Source organism: Schistocerca piceifrons, chromosome 6 (genome assembly GCF_021461385.2).
Source record: "Schistocerca piceifrons isolate TAMUIC-IGC-003096 chromosome 6, iqSchPice1.1, whole genome shotgun sequence".
Lineage (NCBI taxonomy): Eukaryota > Metazoa > Arthropoda > Insecta > Orthoptera > Acrididae > Schistocerca > Schistocerca piceifrons.
In genome coordinates this window covers 348,111,263-348,126,615 of record NC_060143.1, presented here as the reverse complement: position 1 = coordinate 348,126,615, position 15,353 = coordinate 348,111,263, and the positions used below count along the sequence as shown (strand labels likewise).

Sequence of the window (15,353 nt, the reverse complement as noted above, 5' to 3'; positions counted from 1 at the left end):
CCTACACATTATATATACTTAGAAAACACACACACACACACATTCACACAAGCACAACTCTCACACACAGGGCCATACTCTCTGGGTGCTGGAGCCTGAATATGACTACACCTGACTATTATTAACCTGCTGGGGTGAGTGATGGGGGCAATATTCTGAAGGTGTTGGCCCATCAAAGCAGGGATCCTCTATGGGTCCCAGTAACTGGGCACAGTGGGGTGTCCTGGGTGGTTGAGTTTATGGACTTCAGAAAGCATGGAGTGGTTGGGTTTATGGACTTCAGAAAGCATGGAGAAGATCGGGGAGTAGGGGTGAGGGGGGTGGGGGTGGGGGTGGGGGGGGTGGGGGGTGGGGAGACAGAGAGAGAGGTTCTAGGATGGACCACCAAAGGTTTGAGGAAGGTTTGGAGATTCTGCTCAATTTCTGGAATGGGGTCACTGTGACAGGGTTTGTATGTGGACATTTCTGAGAACTGGCAGAGTCCCTCTACCAGGTAATCCCTGCTGTCACTAACCACAGTGTGGAGCCTTTGTTGGTAGGTAGAATTATAAGGTTGGGATCAGATTTTAGGTGGCAGATTGTGGTTCTTTCTGCAAATGTGAAGTTGGTGTCCATGTTGAGGTATTTAGGGAATGATGGTGAGGCAAAGTTCAAGGTTAGGAACTTCTGGAAAGTTAATCAGATGGTTTTGAGGCAGTGGGGATTTTAGGTGGCAGGTTGTGGTTCTTTCTGCAAATGTGAAGTTGGTGTCCATGTTGAGGTATTTAGGGAATGATGGTGAGGCAAAGTTCAAGGTTAGAAACTTCTGGAAAGTTAATCAGATGATTTTGAGGCAGTGGGGATGGATCAGGTTGGATGGAGGAGTGAAATGAATCTGGCAGGGTTCAATATTGGTTTTGTATTAGATCTAATTGGTAGGGTTGGTGATGAAAAAGTGTTTCCACTGTAGAGGTCGGGAGAATGAGAGGAGGTCTTAAATAAGTCCAACACGACTGAATTTTGAGTGGGGCAATTGGTAAGGCATTTGGAAGGGACTGCTACTTCTGTGGATCTAGACTTTTGGGGGCATATTTTCATGACTGTGTTTTGGATCTGTTTAGGTTGTGAATTTTGCCTAGTGGTTGGAGGACATTTCTGAGGGTGTGTTAAATGTAGAAGGTCTGCGAGCAGGATTTGGCTGCTATGATGGGATGTGAGGGATGTTCGATGGAAGCACTTGTAGAGACAGTAGATAGTGGTAGTCCAAGGTGAGAGTAGGAGGTGAACAGATTACATTCCATTCCACCCAGAACCCTGCTCATTACTGTCAATGCCACCTCCATTTACACTGACAACTCCGCGGCCTTGGCACTCCTGAACACTATCTGACTGACTCCAAACTGACAAACTCCTTCCTGGTCATTACAACCAACTGTATTGTCACCCACAATTACTTGTCCTTTGAAGGTATCACCTACAAACAAATCCATGGTACAGAAATGGGCTCCCACATGGCACCATCTAATCATCCAGAATCCCAAACCCCTCAACTGACTCAGATTTGCTGACGACATCTTTTTGGCCTGGACCAAGGGTGAGGACGCCCTATCCACATTCCTTCAGAACCTCAACACCTTCTACCTCATTTGCTTCACCTGGTTCTCCTCCACCTAACAAGCCACATTTCTCAATGTTGACCTCAGCCTCATGGCTACAACAGTGCCTCTGTCGAGAACATGTTACCAACCTCCAACAATACCTCCACTTTGACAGGTGCTGCCCTTTCCATGCCAAGAAGTCTGTTCCATACAGCCTAGCCACCTGTGGTCATTGCATCAGTAGTCACAAGCAGTCCCTCTTCAAAAGTCTCACTGAGCCCTTCTTGGACCAAAATTATCATCCCAACCTTGTCCAAAAACAGATTTCGCATACATTGTCTCTCCAGTCACCTCCCACTTACCCATTGTCCTACTACAAAGAGCACTCCTCTCATGACTCAGTACCACCTAGGACGGGTGCAACTGAATCACATTCTCTGCCAGTATTTTGACTACCTCTTGTCATGTCCTGAAATGAGCAAAATCCTGCTTGCTATCCTCCCCACCCCTCCCACAGCGACCAAGCGAGGTGGCGCAGTGGTTAGCACACTGGACTCGCATTCGGGAGGACGACAGTTCAATCCTGCTTCGGCCAACCTGATTTAGGTTTTCCGTAATTTCCCTAAATCGCTCCAGGCAAATGCTGGGATGGTTCCTTTGAAAGGGCACGGCCGACTGACTTCCTTCCCCATCCTTCCCTAATCCGATGAGACCGATGACCTCGCTGTTTGGTCTCTTCCCCCAAACAACCCAACCCAACCCTCCCACAGCGATATTCTGCCACCCACCGAACCTGTACAATATCCTTGTCTATCCCTACTCCAGCCCTACTCCCAACCCCTGCTTCAAGGCTCACATCCCTGCAATAGACTAGCTGCAAAACTACCCCATACAACCTGACACCTACTCCAGTCCTATCACAGACATTTTTGTACCATATGACAAAAGGCTATATGTGAAAGTAGCCATGTAATCTAAAAAATAAGCTGCAACCACTGAGCCACTTTCTATGTGGGCATGCCAACTAACAAGCTGTTTGTATGAATGGCCACCACCAGACTATGATCAAGAAAGACTGGATCACCCACTTGCTGAACATGCTGCCCAACATGATGTGTTCTCCCCCCCCCCCCCTCCCCATCCATTTGCACCCCTCACCCCCCCCCCCCCCCATCACCCCCCCCCCCCAAAGCACATCATCTTGACATTGCGCTAGCACCTCTACCTGTCCCCACCATGTCCCTGCATGCTCCCATGGGCAGAGCAGCATCTTCACCCATCTCCATCCTGATACCCCTACACCCCATGCCTACTCCTTACCCCCACCACTCACCCCAGCAGATTGCTACTCACATCAGATGCTGTTGCAATCAGTCTCCAGTGCCTGTAGATGTTGGCCATATGTGTTTGTGAGTTGTGCTTGTGTGGATGTGTGGGTGTTTTCTATTTCGAAATGAGCAATCTTTTCCAGTGTGCCTGCCTACAACTCAGCACCTTCTTTATATGGTAAATAGCAAGATATCATTTCCATACTGTTATTATTCCATCCACTGTTTCATTATATGTGTGTCCACAGACTAAATTTAAATTGAATCCATTCAAATTGGCAGAAACGCTGTTACTTTGAAGAAACAGTACTACTTTTTTCAGTTAATGGAACTGCTAGCTTATTTTTGCCCTTTGTATTTACATTTTATAAGGGCTTTAGGCCAATAGCCATGTTTCCACTTTTTACAGTGTGTGTAAATATGTGAATGTGTGACTGAGTATCAATGAAAAATAGGAAAAAGTGAGTGGTTTTTGACTAATCCTCTTTCAACTGTTTTTTTAATTTTATGTATTTTAAACACATTTGCCTCAAGCTGTTTTCACCACTGAACACCCTGCAACTCCCCCCCATTACACAGATACGTAGTTAGACTTGTATATAACAGGTTGAGTAAATCAGTTTACAGGTTAGAGGAAGACAATAATATACTATTAAAAACAGGACTGTGTCTAATAAAGCTCTTTCACTGTCCTTTGGGATCAGAATAGTTTTATTTTTGTTATTTTATATATTTTTAGTCAGAGTTCAAGTTTTTTGATTCTCCCACAATACACACAGTTTAATGGATATCTTCCTGTAACAATACTCTTAGAGGAGTCAGAAACAGTCCATTTAACATTCACAATAGTGAAAACAGCATATGGCAAATGTGATTAAGATCTTTAAAATTAAAAAATGATAAAAATAGACTTACTTATAAACATACTTACTTTCTCCCATTTTCACTAATATTCACTCACACATTCATATCATTACAAATACTGTAAAATGTGGAAATGTGGAAATATTAACATCAGTTGCCTGGAAAGGCCATTTTCTTGGACGGATGGGTGTTTAATCATGCATTGTAGGTTATCTGAGAGAGAGCATCAGCATTTATCACACATTTAAAACTTTCGTTGAAATTTGAGTTCACCCATAGGAAATTAATCTTGTGTGTGAGATTTTTTCATTAATGCCTCAAATCAGTCAAAAATAAGTTTGTATATTGCAGCCATTTTCTTGTAAATATTCAGCAAGGCTTTGACAACAACATCAGCAAGTACTCTGAAGTGACTACTACCATTGTCAGTTTCTGACTGACATCATCTAAAAGTTGCATTGGAGCTTGATGATAACACACTGTACAATGTATGTGTGTGCGTCTTACTTTCTTGTACTATCACTGACAAGAAATGTAAGTATTACATGAACTTGTGAGGCCATTGGACAGTAACAGCAGGTATTGTTACTCCTTTGGAGCCAAAGTGTGTTCAGTATTGGAAGTGAAAGACAAAAATTGTCATCATGTTGCCCCCCTCCCCCCCACCCCCCCCCCCCCCACCCCGCCCCCTGGCCTCCATCCAGTAGCACATGGTACCATGGTTCTGGCTGTGCAGTAGAGTTATGAATCCCAACTGCATAGCAATTCTCACTAAAAATAATGAGTTTCTGCGCTCCATACAGAATATTCTAAAAGTAGAGAACATTTAATTGAAATGCTTCCATAGCTTTAGTATAATTGTTACTTTGTATTTTGAGGCGTAGTTTGCTTGGTGCATTAAAGGACTGTCTAGACCTGGGGCCACATGTGGCCCACTAAGGGTTTTTGTGCGGCCTGCCACAAGAGTGAGAAAAATCATCTTGAACTGAGGTTTTTGTGCCATGCATGACTGATTTTTTGTAGGATGGGCATGTCATCAGGCATGTACAGTGTAGATACTATTTGCACAAACCAAGTTGACATTTGGTGCAATGGCTGATGGGAGCAACTGAGAAGACATTTACCATTTACAAAGCCATTTATGGTGTCTCCCCATCAGCCACCGCATCAAACTTTGACTTGGTTTGCATGTGTAGTACAATACACACTGTTTTTCTGGTTGATCTGGTGTATACTTTGTATGTGCAACAGTAAATATATAAATTTACAACTTTACTGAAATTATGAACCCTCTATAAAATCATGAAATCGGTGCTGAATTTCATCTGTTTAATGAAGAACATACACACAGTTATTTCTGTGTTAATACTGGGAACAAAGGAGTGTGTCTGTTGTGTCATGCAATGGTGTATACAAGAAGTACATTATGAAAAGACATTACAAAGCAAACACAGCGAATTTGGCAGAAAACTTTCCAAGACAGAACACAAAATATTAAAATGTGGACTGTATGAAAAGGCTGAAAAAGCAACAGTCATTTAAAAAGTAGCCTATAATCTTGCTAAACACAAGAAGCCTTTTTTAAGAAGGCCTAATTAATAAGCAGTGTAAGATACTGCACAAACTTAAATGTCCTGATCTTAGAAGCAAAATTGAGAGCATGTTATTGCCAGAAAGGACTGTAGCGAGGTGCTTTGACTCAGTTAGTGACAAAACAGCTAAAGATTGTGCACAAAAACTTTTGTAGGTTTGCTTTGGCAATAGACAAGGGAGCAGATAATGAAGATACTGCACAATTACTCATCTTTATCCACAAAGTTAATGAAAATTTCGTCATCACAGAGGAGTTACTTGTTCTAGGATCAGTGAAAGATAGACCCAGTGATTGGAATTGCTTGAGTGTGCTGTGAATGGTGTGGAAGAAAATGGCCTTCTTGGAACAAAATGGCAAGCATTACAACAGAGGAAGCCATAGCATTCTGTGGAAAAATTATATGCATTACAGCTGTAGATTATATCAAATTAGTACAATAAATGTCCGTCCCCAGTAGCTGAGTGGTCAGCATGACAGATGGTCAATCCTAAGGGCCCAGGTTCGATTCCTGGCTGGGTTGGAGATTTTCTCTGCTCAGGGCTGGGTGTTGTGTTGTCCTAATCATCATCATTTCATCCCCATCGACGTGCAAGTCGCCAAAATGGCGTCAAATCGAAAGACTTGCACCTCGTGAACGGTCTACCCGATGGGAGGCCCTAGTCACATGACATTTATTTAGTACAATAAATAAATAGGGACAACTCCCACTATTTCATTTAATAATTGATATTGGTATTTAACTGATATTTAATAATTAATAATATTATATGTATATGTAAGATTTATTGACTTTTGTGGTACAATTTACACTTTTTCCAAATTACAACATTGTTAGTTAATGAATATAATCATTTTAAAAGGTGGGGCTCTCTGTTAAGCTCCCCTCTCACAAAACAGCCCCCGAGCCAAAATAATTGGCCTCCCCTGGTCTAGGCAATAGTGCCTACATCAGCAAGTGACCATCAGGTTGTATTTTGAAAGATATTTACATCCTTTACCTAAAGTGGCAAGTTAGTAAATGAATATAACAGTTTTTGAGACAGAAATGAAAATGAACTGACAGATTGTTGCGTTGACAATGGATTTATAACATTCAAAAACCAGTATGCAAATAAATCAGTAATTTTGGGAGCTGATTTGTGAGAAAAAAGTCACATATACAAATAAAAAATAATTTATCTCTGTGTGAGTCATCTGAAACTTGTAATTTTTTACCTAAACAGTTCCACTAAATACTGATTTATTTTTCAGATTTGACCAATGCTGTGTCCCCATATGTTATGAAATCAGTCTCTCGTTCTATTTTGCGTGATGTTATGCCTGGTGGTGACAGCCTGTCAGGTCACTCTGGGTTGGACACATTCTTTCCACCATGGCCAAGTGGTAAGTCAGTTGGCTCAGTAGTGTTCTTCAGTTAGTGCATAAGTATTAATAATTTGTAGGTATGAATCTATACTGTGTGAAGTGTCAGTCTTTTATATCATTTCTTTATTATTTTTTTTATTTTTTTATCTGTTACTAAAAAATCTGAAGCTCAGATGGGTTTGCCTGTTACACAACACACACAATAGACCTCAACTTTGTTATGAAAAACAGTCAGACTAAAAAAGACAAATGCATAATCACTTCTGTCAGAAGCTGCAGATAGCAACACTGCTTTCACACAACAGAAAAGATTAAATTATTATATTCTTTTCCATTCATATCAAAAGTTTTATATTTAACTCACACTTTGCAACACTTAAATAACTGAACTTGAAAATCCAATGAGTCATGCATTAATAATGCCAAGACTCACAAGGAGAGACCCCAGTGGATGGGACCAAATTTTGGAAACCTTCTATACAGTGACATGATTTGCCCACTCTAGAGACATCCACTCTTCTTCAAATGAACTGCCTCCTGTGATATTCCTTATCACAGTGTCCACATCCTTAACAAACTTCAAATGTGTCACATCATTCCTCAGTATTTCAGTACCCCGGTTCCTTCCACACTGATTCTTCTCCATGATTCTCTTAAATTTCAGTCTACTTGTCGGCATTACTAAATTATGGTCTGAATCTATGTGTTGCTGGGCATGCCTTGTAATCCAATATCAGATTTTGGAATCTCTTTCGGATCATGATGCAACTCAACTGGAACATTCCAGTGTCTCTGCATCTTTTCCAAGTACTCCTTCTCTTATGACTCTTGAACAGAGTATTCACTATTACCATCTGAAATTTATTGCAGAGCTCCTCTCTCATTCCTACTGTGATATTCTCCTGTAAACCTTACTTCTTCCCCTACAACTGCATTCCAGTCCTCCATGATTATTAGATAATCATCTCCTCTTACATATTGAATTTCCTGTCCAGTATCCTTGTATACTTTCTCTACCTCTTCATCTTCTGCTTGTGTCATCGTCATGTATACCTGAACTATTGTTGTCGCCGTCGGTTTGCTTTCGAATCTGATGAGAGCAACCCTGTCACTGAACTATTTACAGTAGCTGACACCCTGCCCTACTTTTCTCTTCATATTGAATCTGCTCCCTTTGTACCATTCTCTGCTGCTGTTGGTATTCCCCTATATTCATCTGACCAGAAATCCTTATCTTCTTTCCATTTCACTTCACTGACACTGCTGTACCTTGATTGAGCCTTTAAATTTCCTTTTTCAGGTTTTATAGCTTTCCTAAATGTTCAAACTTTTGCCGCCCATGCTCCTACCTGTAGGAAGTTATCCTTTTGTTGATTATTCCTTCTTTCTCTCGTGCTTACCTCCCACTTGGCAGTCCCCTCTTCAAGATCAGAATGGGGAACTAACCTGGAATATTTTGCTGATAGACAGATCATCATGACACTTTCTCAGTTACATGTTATGTAGACACACCTTATGTGCCTTTGCTGCAGTGATTTCCATTGCCTTCTACATTCTCATGTCATTAGTAGTTGCTGACTCTACCATATTTCTGGGGTAGTTTCCCACACCATGGGCAAGAGGGTGCACTGAACCTCTGTCTCCTTCTCTGCCCTTTTTTTACAAGGCTATTGGCAGAACAAAAGTGACTTCTTATGCCAGAAGTCTTTAGCTGCCATTTCTGATGATTTTTATTCAAAATTTAAGCAGTGACCCATGACATTCTGATTACTAGTCAAAGTTGCTAGCCCTAGACCACAGACTGGAAGAAATACTTCAACTGATCAACGAAAGAAGAAAGTACAAAAATGTTCAGGAAAAGACAGGAATATGGCAATGTAATTCACTTAGGAGTGAAACGAATAGGAAGTGCAGGGCAGCCAAGCTGAAATGGCGGTGGGAAAAATTTGGAAAAACTGAAAAAGTTATTGTCAGAAAGACTGACTCAGCATATAGAAAAGTCAAAACAGTCTTCGGTGAAATTAAACCTAAGGTGTTAATATCAAGAGTGAAACAGGAATTTCATTGTTAAATGCAGGGAAGGAGCATATACATGGAAAGAGTACACTGAAGGCAACTATGCAAGGGAGGGTTTGTCTGATGACATGATAGAAGAAGAAATTGGAGTTGATAAGGAAGATGTTGGGGGGTCTAGTATTAGAGTCAGAATTTAGAAGAGCTCTGGAAGACTTGAGATCAAAGCAGAAGAAATAGATTACATTCCATTGGAAGTTTTAAAATTATTGGAGGAAATTGCAAACAAAGGACCATTCAAGTTGATGTGAAGAATCTACGAAACTGTTGGAGAAATATCATCCACACAATTCTGAAGATAGTAAAGGTAAATAGGTACGAAAACTATCACACAATCAGTTTAATGCCTCATGCTTCCAAGCTGCTAATAACAATAATAATAATAATACAGAAGAAGGGAAAAGGAACTTAACAATCTGCTTCTCACAAAGCAAAATTTGCTATGTGGAAAACATAGAAAAGGATAAACACTTAACTTGCAGCTCTGTACACATACTCATATCATAGCTGAGAGCTGGAGCAGGGTTTATCTCAACCCTGATTAATACAACCTTCTATTTTCGGTCATGGGAGTAAGACTCCATCCAAGCAGACAGGGAGGGTCATACCATTAGTATCATAACTTTTCTAGGTATATAACAGCAGTAGTGTATTGTCACAACTTTCAATGTGCAACTACCAAAAATAGTGTAGGGATATCCATTAGTTGTACTCTGTTAGGTATTCAGTCCCTGTCAGATGGAGAGTTGTAATATGAGCAGTTAGTTTGGTAATTAAATCAATGACCAGCAAATCATATTTATGATAAATGTTACAATATCAGTTGAACTAAAGAGTGCATAAAAGTTTTAAAATTATTTATATAGCTACTTACTGGCCTATTAACGTTTGTAACTGACTGTTTATTTCTATCCAAGAATAGAAGTTGTTAAGGTGAATCAATTTAAACCCGCATTTGAAAACAATTCTGTACAGCCTAGCCACCTGTGGTAATCGCATCTGCAGTGACGAGCAGTCCCTCTCAAAATATACCGAGGGTCTCACTGAAGCCTTCACTGACCGTAATTATCCTTGCATCCTTGTACAAAAACAAATCTCCCGTGCCTTATCTTTCCAGTCTCCCACCACCTCCCAAAGTCCCACAGTCCAGTCACAGAGGAGCATTCCCCTCGTAGCTCAGTACCATCTGGGACTGGAGCAACTGAATTACATTCTCTGCCAGGGTTTTGATAACCTCTCGTCGTGCCTTGAAATGAGAAATGTCCTGCCCACTATCCTTCCCACCTCTCCTACCGTGGTATTCCGCCATCCACCGAACCTACACAATATACTCGTCTATCCTCACACAGCCCCTGCTCCCAATCCCTTACATCATGGCTCATACCCATGTCCCATACATCCTCCTACCACCACCTGCTCCAATCCGGTCACTAACATCACCTATCCCATCAAAGGCAGGGCTACCTGTGAAACCATCATGTGATTTACAAGCTAAGCTGCAACCACTGTGCTGCATTCTATGCTGTCTGTCCACATGAATGACCACCAACAAAGTGTGGCCAAACCACAAGTGGACCTTCGTTAGTCACTGTCCTCACCCATCCAGCCCCCTCCCTGTTCCTATTACAGCACCACACAGCCCTCATTTCACTACCACACCCAGTCTTTTAATTTCTTTTCATTTCTCTTCTTTCTGTTACTTACCCCCTCTGCACCTTCTCTCTTGCCCTCTGTCTAAATTGCAACATTTCACTGTCTGGAACTCCTACCATACTATCCCTCCCCCTCCCCTCCCTGCCCCAGCTTCCTCCTTACCCCCACCCAGTTGCCACTCCCATCATGCACTCGTGCTGCTGCTCGCAGTGTAGTTTCAGTTCTCTGAGACAGCAGACGTGTGTGCAAGTTGCGTTTGCGGGAGTGTGTGTGTGCGTGTGTGTATTTATGTCTACTGCTGCCAAAGGCCTTAATCGCCAAAAGCTACAATTGTGTGAATCTTTTTGTTGTGCCTATCGCAACTCAGCATCTCTGCTATATGGTGAGTAGCAACTGTCCTTCTCTGGTATTGTTACAATTCTGTATTCTGTCAGACATTTTATTTCCATAGGCAGAGTGTGAAAGAGTTTAAACTTATGTATTTAACTACTTTTATGGCAAAGTTAGATTAGAGGGGAGTGCAGATCATTTTCCTCCTAGTCTGTTTTTGAATATCTCAAACTGTAATAGATTGTTGACAGCAAATTTCATCACTGAATAAATACACCATCAGGATGTGGTTAATATCCCCAACTGTTTGAGCAGATGCCTATAGACAATTCTACGTTAAATATTCCATTCATTTCTAAGTATTAATTGGAGTACATTTATCCTCTATATCTTATAATAATGCACCAATGAATGCCATTTCAGAATGAAGGTGCTTTTAAATCAGTTAATTGCGTGGAGTCCCATTTGTAATGTATAGCAGCTTTCCACGCACACACATGAAGCCAAAACACCCACTGACAGCACAAAAAAGAGAAAACCACGAAATAATGTTCCAGAATGTTCATTATATATATGAGTGATGTTTCCACGGCTGCCGCTGCCTCTCACATCCCAATTTCCATCATTCATGGTCATTCCAGTCTCCTTCATTAAGACCTCTCACTGCCATTGCTTCATTGACATCATCTTTTCAGCATCTCACAGGTCTACCGCACTTTCTTCTTTGATGTGGAGTCCATTGCCATACACCTTTTGGCCATCTTGTATCTGGCATATGCTGTAAGTGACCATACCAGAGTAGGCGCTTCCTTTCCGTGTAGTCTGGGATTGTGCTATCGACATTCATAACCTCTCTGATCCTGTCAGTTCTAATATGATCAAGCCTGGAATATCCACAACTCTGTCTCCAGAAATCCATCTCGACAGCCAGCAGGTGATCTTTCTGCCTCTGAGTTAGTTCCCACAACTCTGCACCATATGCTGTGATACTTCCAATAACTGTGTGGTAGAAATAAAATAGAGTAAGTTCTGAATTGCTATATATTGTGAATGAACTGGAAAGATCCATAGTTTTTAAGTAAATAATTATAAAGTTATGACTGTATACTGCAGAAAGATAAACATGGATGGTGATATAAGCATTTGTGGTGATGTACACATTTGTGTTAGAAGTCACATTCAGTGTGGAGAACATTAATTGCATTGATGAACTTGCAGTGGACATGGCTTTTGAATTGGCAACAGTAAAAACAAAATGAGGCAGAAACGGCTTAAAAACGCTTGGTCTATGTAGATCACTAAACAGTGATGTAGATAAATTCTTGTATCATTTAGAAGAGCTACTGGACAAACTCTCGACAAACAAAAACAGGTTATAATAGTGGGAGATGTGAACATAAACTCTTTAAGGTATAACGTAAATTATCTTAGGCATTCTGACTTGTTATAGTGCTATAACTATATCCATATAAATTTGTCACCAACCGCAATAACATCTGATTCATAGACTTACTTTGACAATGTCATTATTAATTTAAATAGGGAATAATTGGTGATGAAAACTATTGAAAACTCTCTTTCAGACCCTAGAGCTCTTGGTAAAACAGTAAGAAAATCAGATTATACATAAAATCTTAAAAGTCCTTCAAAATTTCACAAATTAAAAGAAAATATGAAAGACATATAACTGCTGTTCAGGGAGACCAATTTACAATATTTCCCAAAAGAATACAAAAGAGATAGAAAAACATTCAGGCAGTCCTTGAAGACACTGAAAGCACATTATTATGCTAACCAGAGAAGCAAATCCAGTAATGTTAATAAACAACGTGGAATATACTAAACAATGAATGTAAAAAGAGAGAGTATCCAGGGTTTCAGAAATATAGCACTAGGAGAAAACAGCATGTTGGTGAGTGAGCCAAAGACTATAAGTAAGGCCTTCATAGAACATTTATTCTGTAAATACAACACAGCAGTAGCAGCTTTTTTCCTTGAACTGCTAAACAGACTGTATCAAGGTAACAAAGTCATTGGAACTTTTGTAGATTTATGTAAGGCCTTTAATTCTGTGAATCATTCAGTGCATTTATCCAAATTAGAAAGTTAAGTGTATACTCATGAAGGAATGGCTAGTGTGCAAAACTATGTTGTAAGAATAAAGGGAAGACCCTAACAGTAATATTAACATGCAAGACTCTCAGCCATGTAGTCCCACAAGGAAGTGTCCTTGGGCCATTTTTATTACATGTGTATGCCAGTGGCATAACATGGCCACAAACTTGAAGTTAGTGAATTATGCTGACAATACATCATTTATTAGCCAGGGCTGCACTGAACAACTAGCACTGCAAAAAAATAGAGAGATCTTTAGTTGGATCACATATAACTTATCAACACTACACAGCCGTCATTCCAACATCACACCCAGTCTTTTTATTTCTCTCCTTCTCCACTACTCCCCCCCCCTCCCCCTCCTCTCCACCGCTCCCCTGCCCACTGTCTAACCTGCAGTACTTCACTGTCCACCACCCCCACCATACTATCCGTCCCCCTCCTTGCCCCAGCCTCCTCCTTACGAAGGCCTTAATAACCAAAAGCTTTAATTGTTGGAGTCTTTTTGTTGTGCCATCTGCAACTCAGCATCTCCGCTATATGGTGAGTAGCGACTTTCCTTTTCATAATATTGTTATCGTGAATAAACTTTCATTAAAAAAAGGCTAAGACAAATGTGATGAAGTTATTGTTAGATTATAACCAGTCTCAAGAGGACATAAATATGGAATCACTGTCTAGTGCTGAAACATCTGATACATACAAATTTGTAGGCATTATGATGGAATAACATATACGTGGTAAGAGCATATCAGCTATATCTGTAAAAAGATTATCTCTTATACATACTGATTCAAACATCTTGCAGATGCATTTGTGACAACTTCTTCTGTCCTCTGTTCAGCATTTTTTAATATACATGTGAAAGCTTTCTCAAACATTTTATTTAATTATTCACTACATTCATAACCACAAGTATACACCCCAGAACACATAGTAACCACAGAGTAATTATAACACAATGGAGTAGTCGATATCAATTTACATATCTTAAAATGTCCCCTTAAACTGACATCGACACACAGTATGACGCTTAAATGTACAGTAGCTCCTTCAGGTAATTCACAAAGCCACAGCTTCTTACACATGTTTCATGTCTGGCATTGCTAAGTGGTTTTGTGAAAGCATCAGCTAACATTTCTTCAGAAGGCAGATGTTCAACATTAATAACACCTGACTCAACATGCCTTCTTATAAAATGATATTTTATATTTATATGCTTTGATTTAGAGTTTGTCATTAGATACTTTATTATCACAATACACTGTAAATAGCTTTATGATACTGCTTGGATCTACTTCAAACATAATTTATCTTAACCACAGTAAATCTTGAACAGTTGGTGCCAAGGGCATACACTCAGCTTCACAAATAGAAAGTGCAACAGTTTTCTGTTTTCTACTAGACCTTGAAATTAAAGAGTTTTGCAATTTTATGCATGAACCAGTTACAGAATGTCGGTCATTGATTTTATTTCCCCACTCTGCATCACTGAAGGCCATTATTTCACTGTTACCATCTCTAGACAGTTCTAGTGTGTAATCCGCCACGCGGGTAGCCACGCGGTCTGGGGCGTCTTGTCGCAGTTCGTGTCGCTTCCCCCATTAGAGGTTCGAGTCCTCCCTTGGGCATAGGTGTGTGTGTGTGTGTGTGTGTGTGTGTGTGTGTGTGTGTGTGTGTGTGTGTGTCGTTCTTATCATATGTTAGTTTAAGTTTGATTAAGTAGTGTGTAAGCTTAGGGACCGATGACCTCAGCAATTTGGTCCCAAAAGACCTTACCACAAATTTCCAAATTTTTTTGCGTATAATCTGTGGTTCTCTTTAAATCTCTAATCAATCTTTTTACTGACAACCAATGTATCTTTTTAAAACAATGATTATAGCTCCTCAGGAGACTTTCAGCGATACGCATATCAGGTCTGGAGATTTGGGATAAATATAGAAGACTTCCTAACGCTTCTTGATATAGTACCTTGATATCACCTGAGTCAACTGCTTCAAAGTCCAAACCACATTCAAGTGGTGTTGACAACAGCTTGGCTTCACTCATTCCAAATTTCTCCAGAACTTTTTTTGCATAGGATTTCTGGGAGATCCACATTTTTCCTTTATCACAATCCTGTGTAATTTACATGCCTAGGCAATGGCTTATCTGTCCTAAATCTTCTATCTCAAAAAATCTCTTCAAAGAACTTTTGAATTGATCCAAAACACTTCTTCTGTCATTTGAGAGTAATAGCATATCATCAACATAGAAAGCCATTATGATTAGTTTGGTGTCATGTCTGTGAAAATAGAGACATGGATCAGTGTTTGATCTGTTCAATTTCAGTTTTCTTAACATGTCATCAATTTTTTGACTCCAGTTCCTACCAGCCTGTTTGAGTCCATAAACAGCTTTCTTCAGCTTCCATTCTTTTCCAGGAGTTGCAAAATTTTCTGGTGGAATGACTT

At 40.2% G+C, this 15,353-nt stretch overlaps 1 protein-coding gene across 1 annotated transcript in view; it reads left to right on the top strand.

The window, feature by feature from the left end:
- The window catches only part of LOC124803039 (protein phosphatase 1 regulatory subunit 42-like), a 106,483-nt gene that overhangs the window by 83,322 nt on the left and 7,808 nt on the right, over positions 1 to 15,353 (top strand). Inside the window, exon 6 of the mRNA XM_047264156.1 lies at positions 6,615 to 6,746. Coding sequence (XP_047120112.1) covers positions 6,615 to 6,746 — 132 coding nt within the window. The remainder of the gene's footprint in view (positions 1 to 6,614; positions 6,747 to 15,353) is intronic.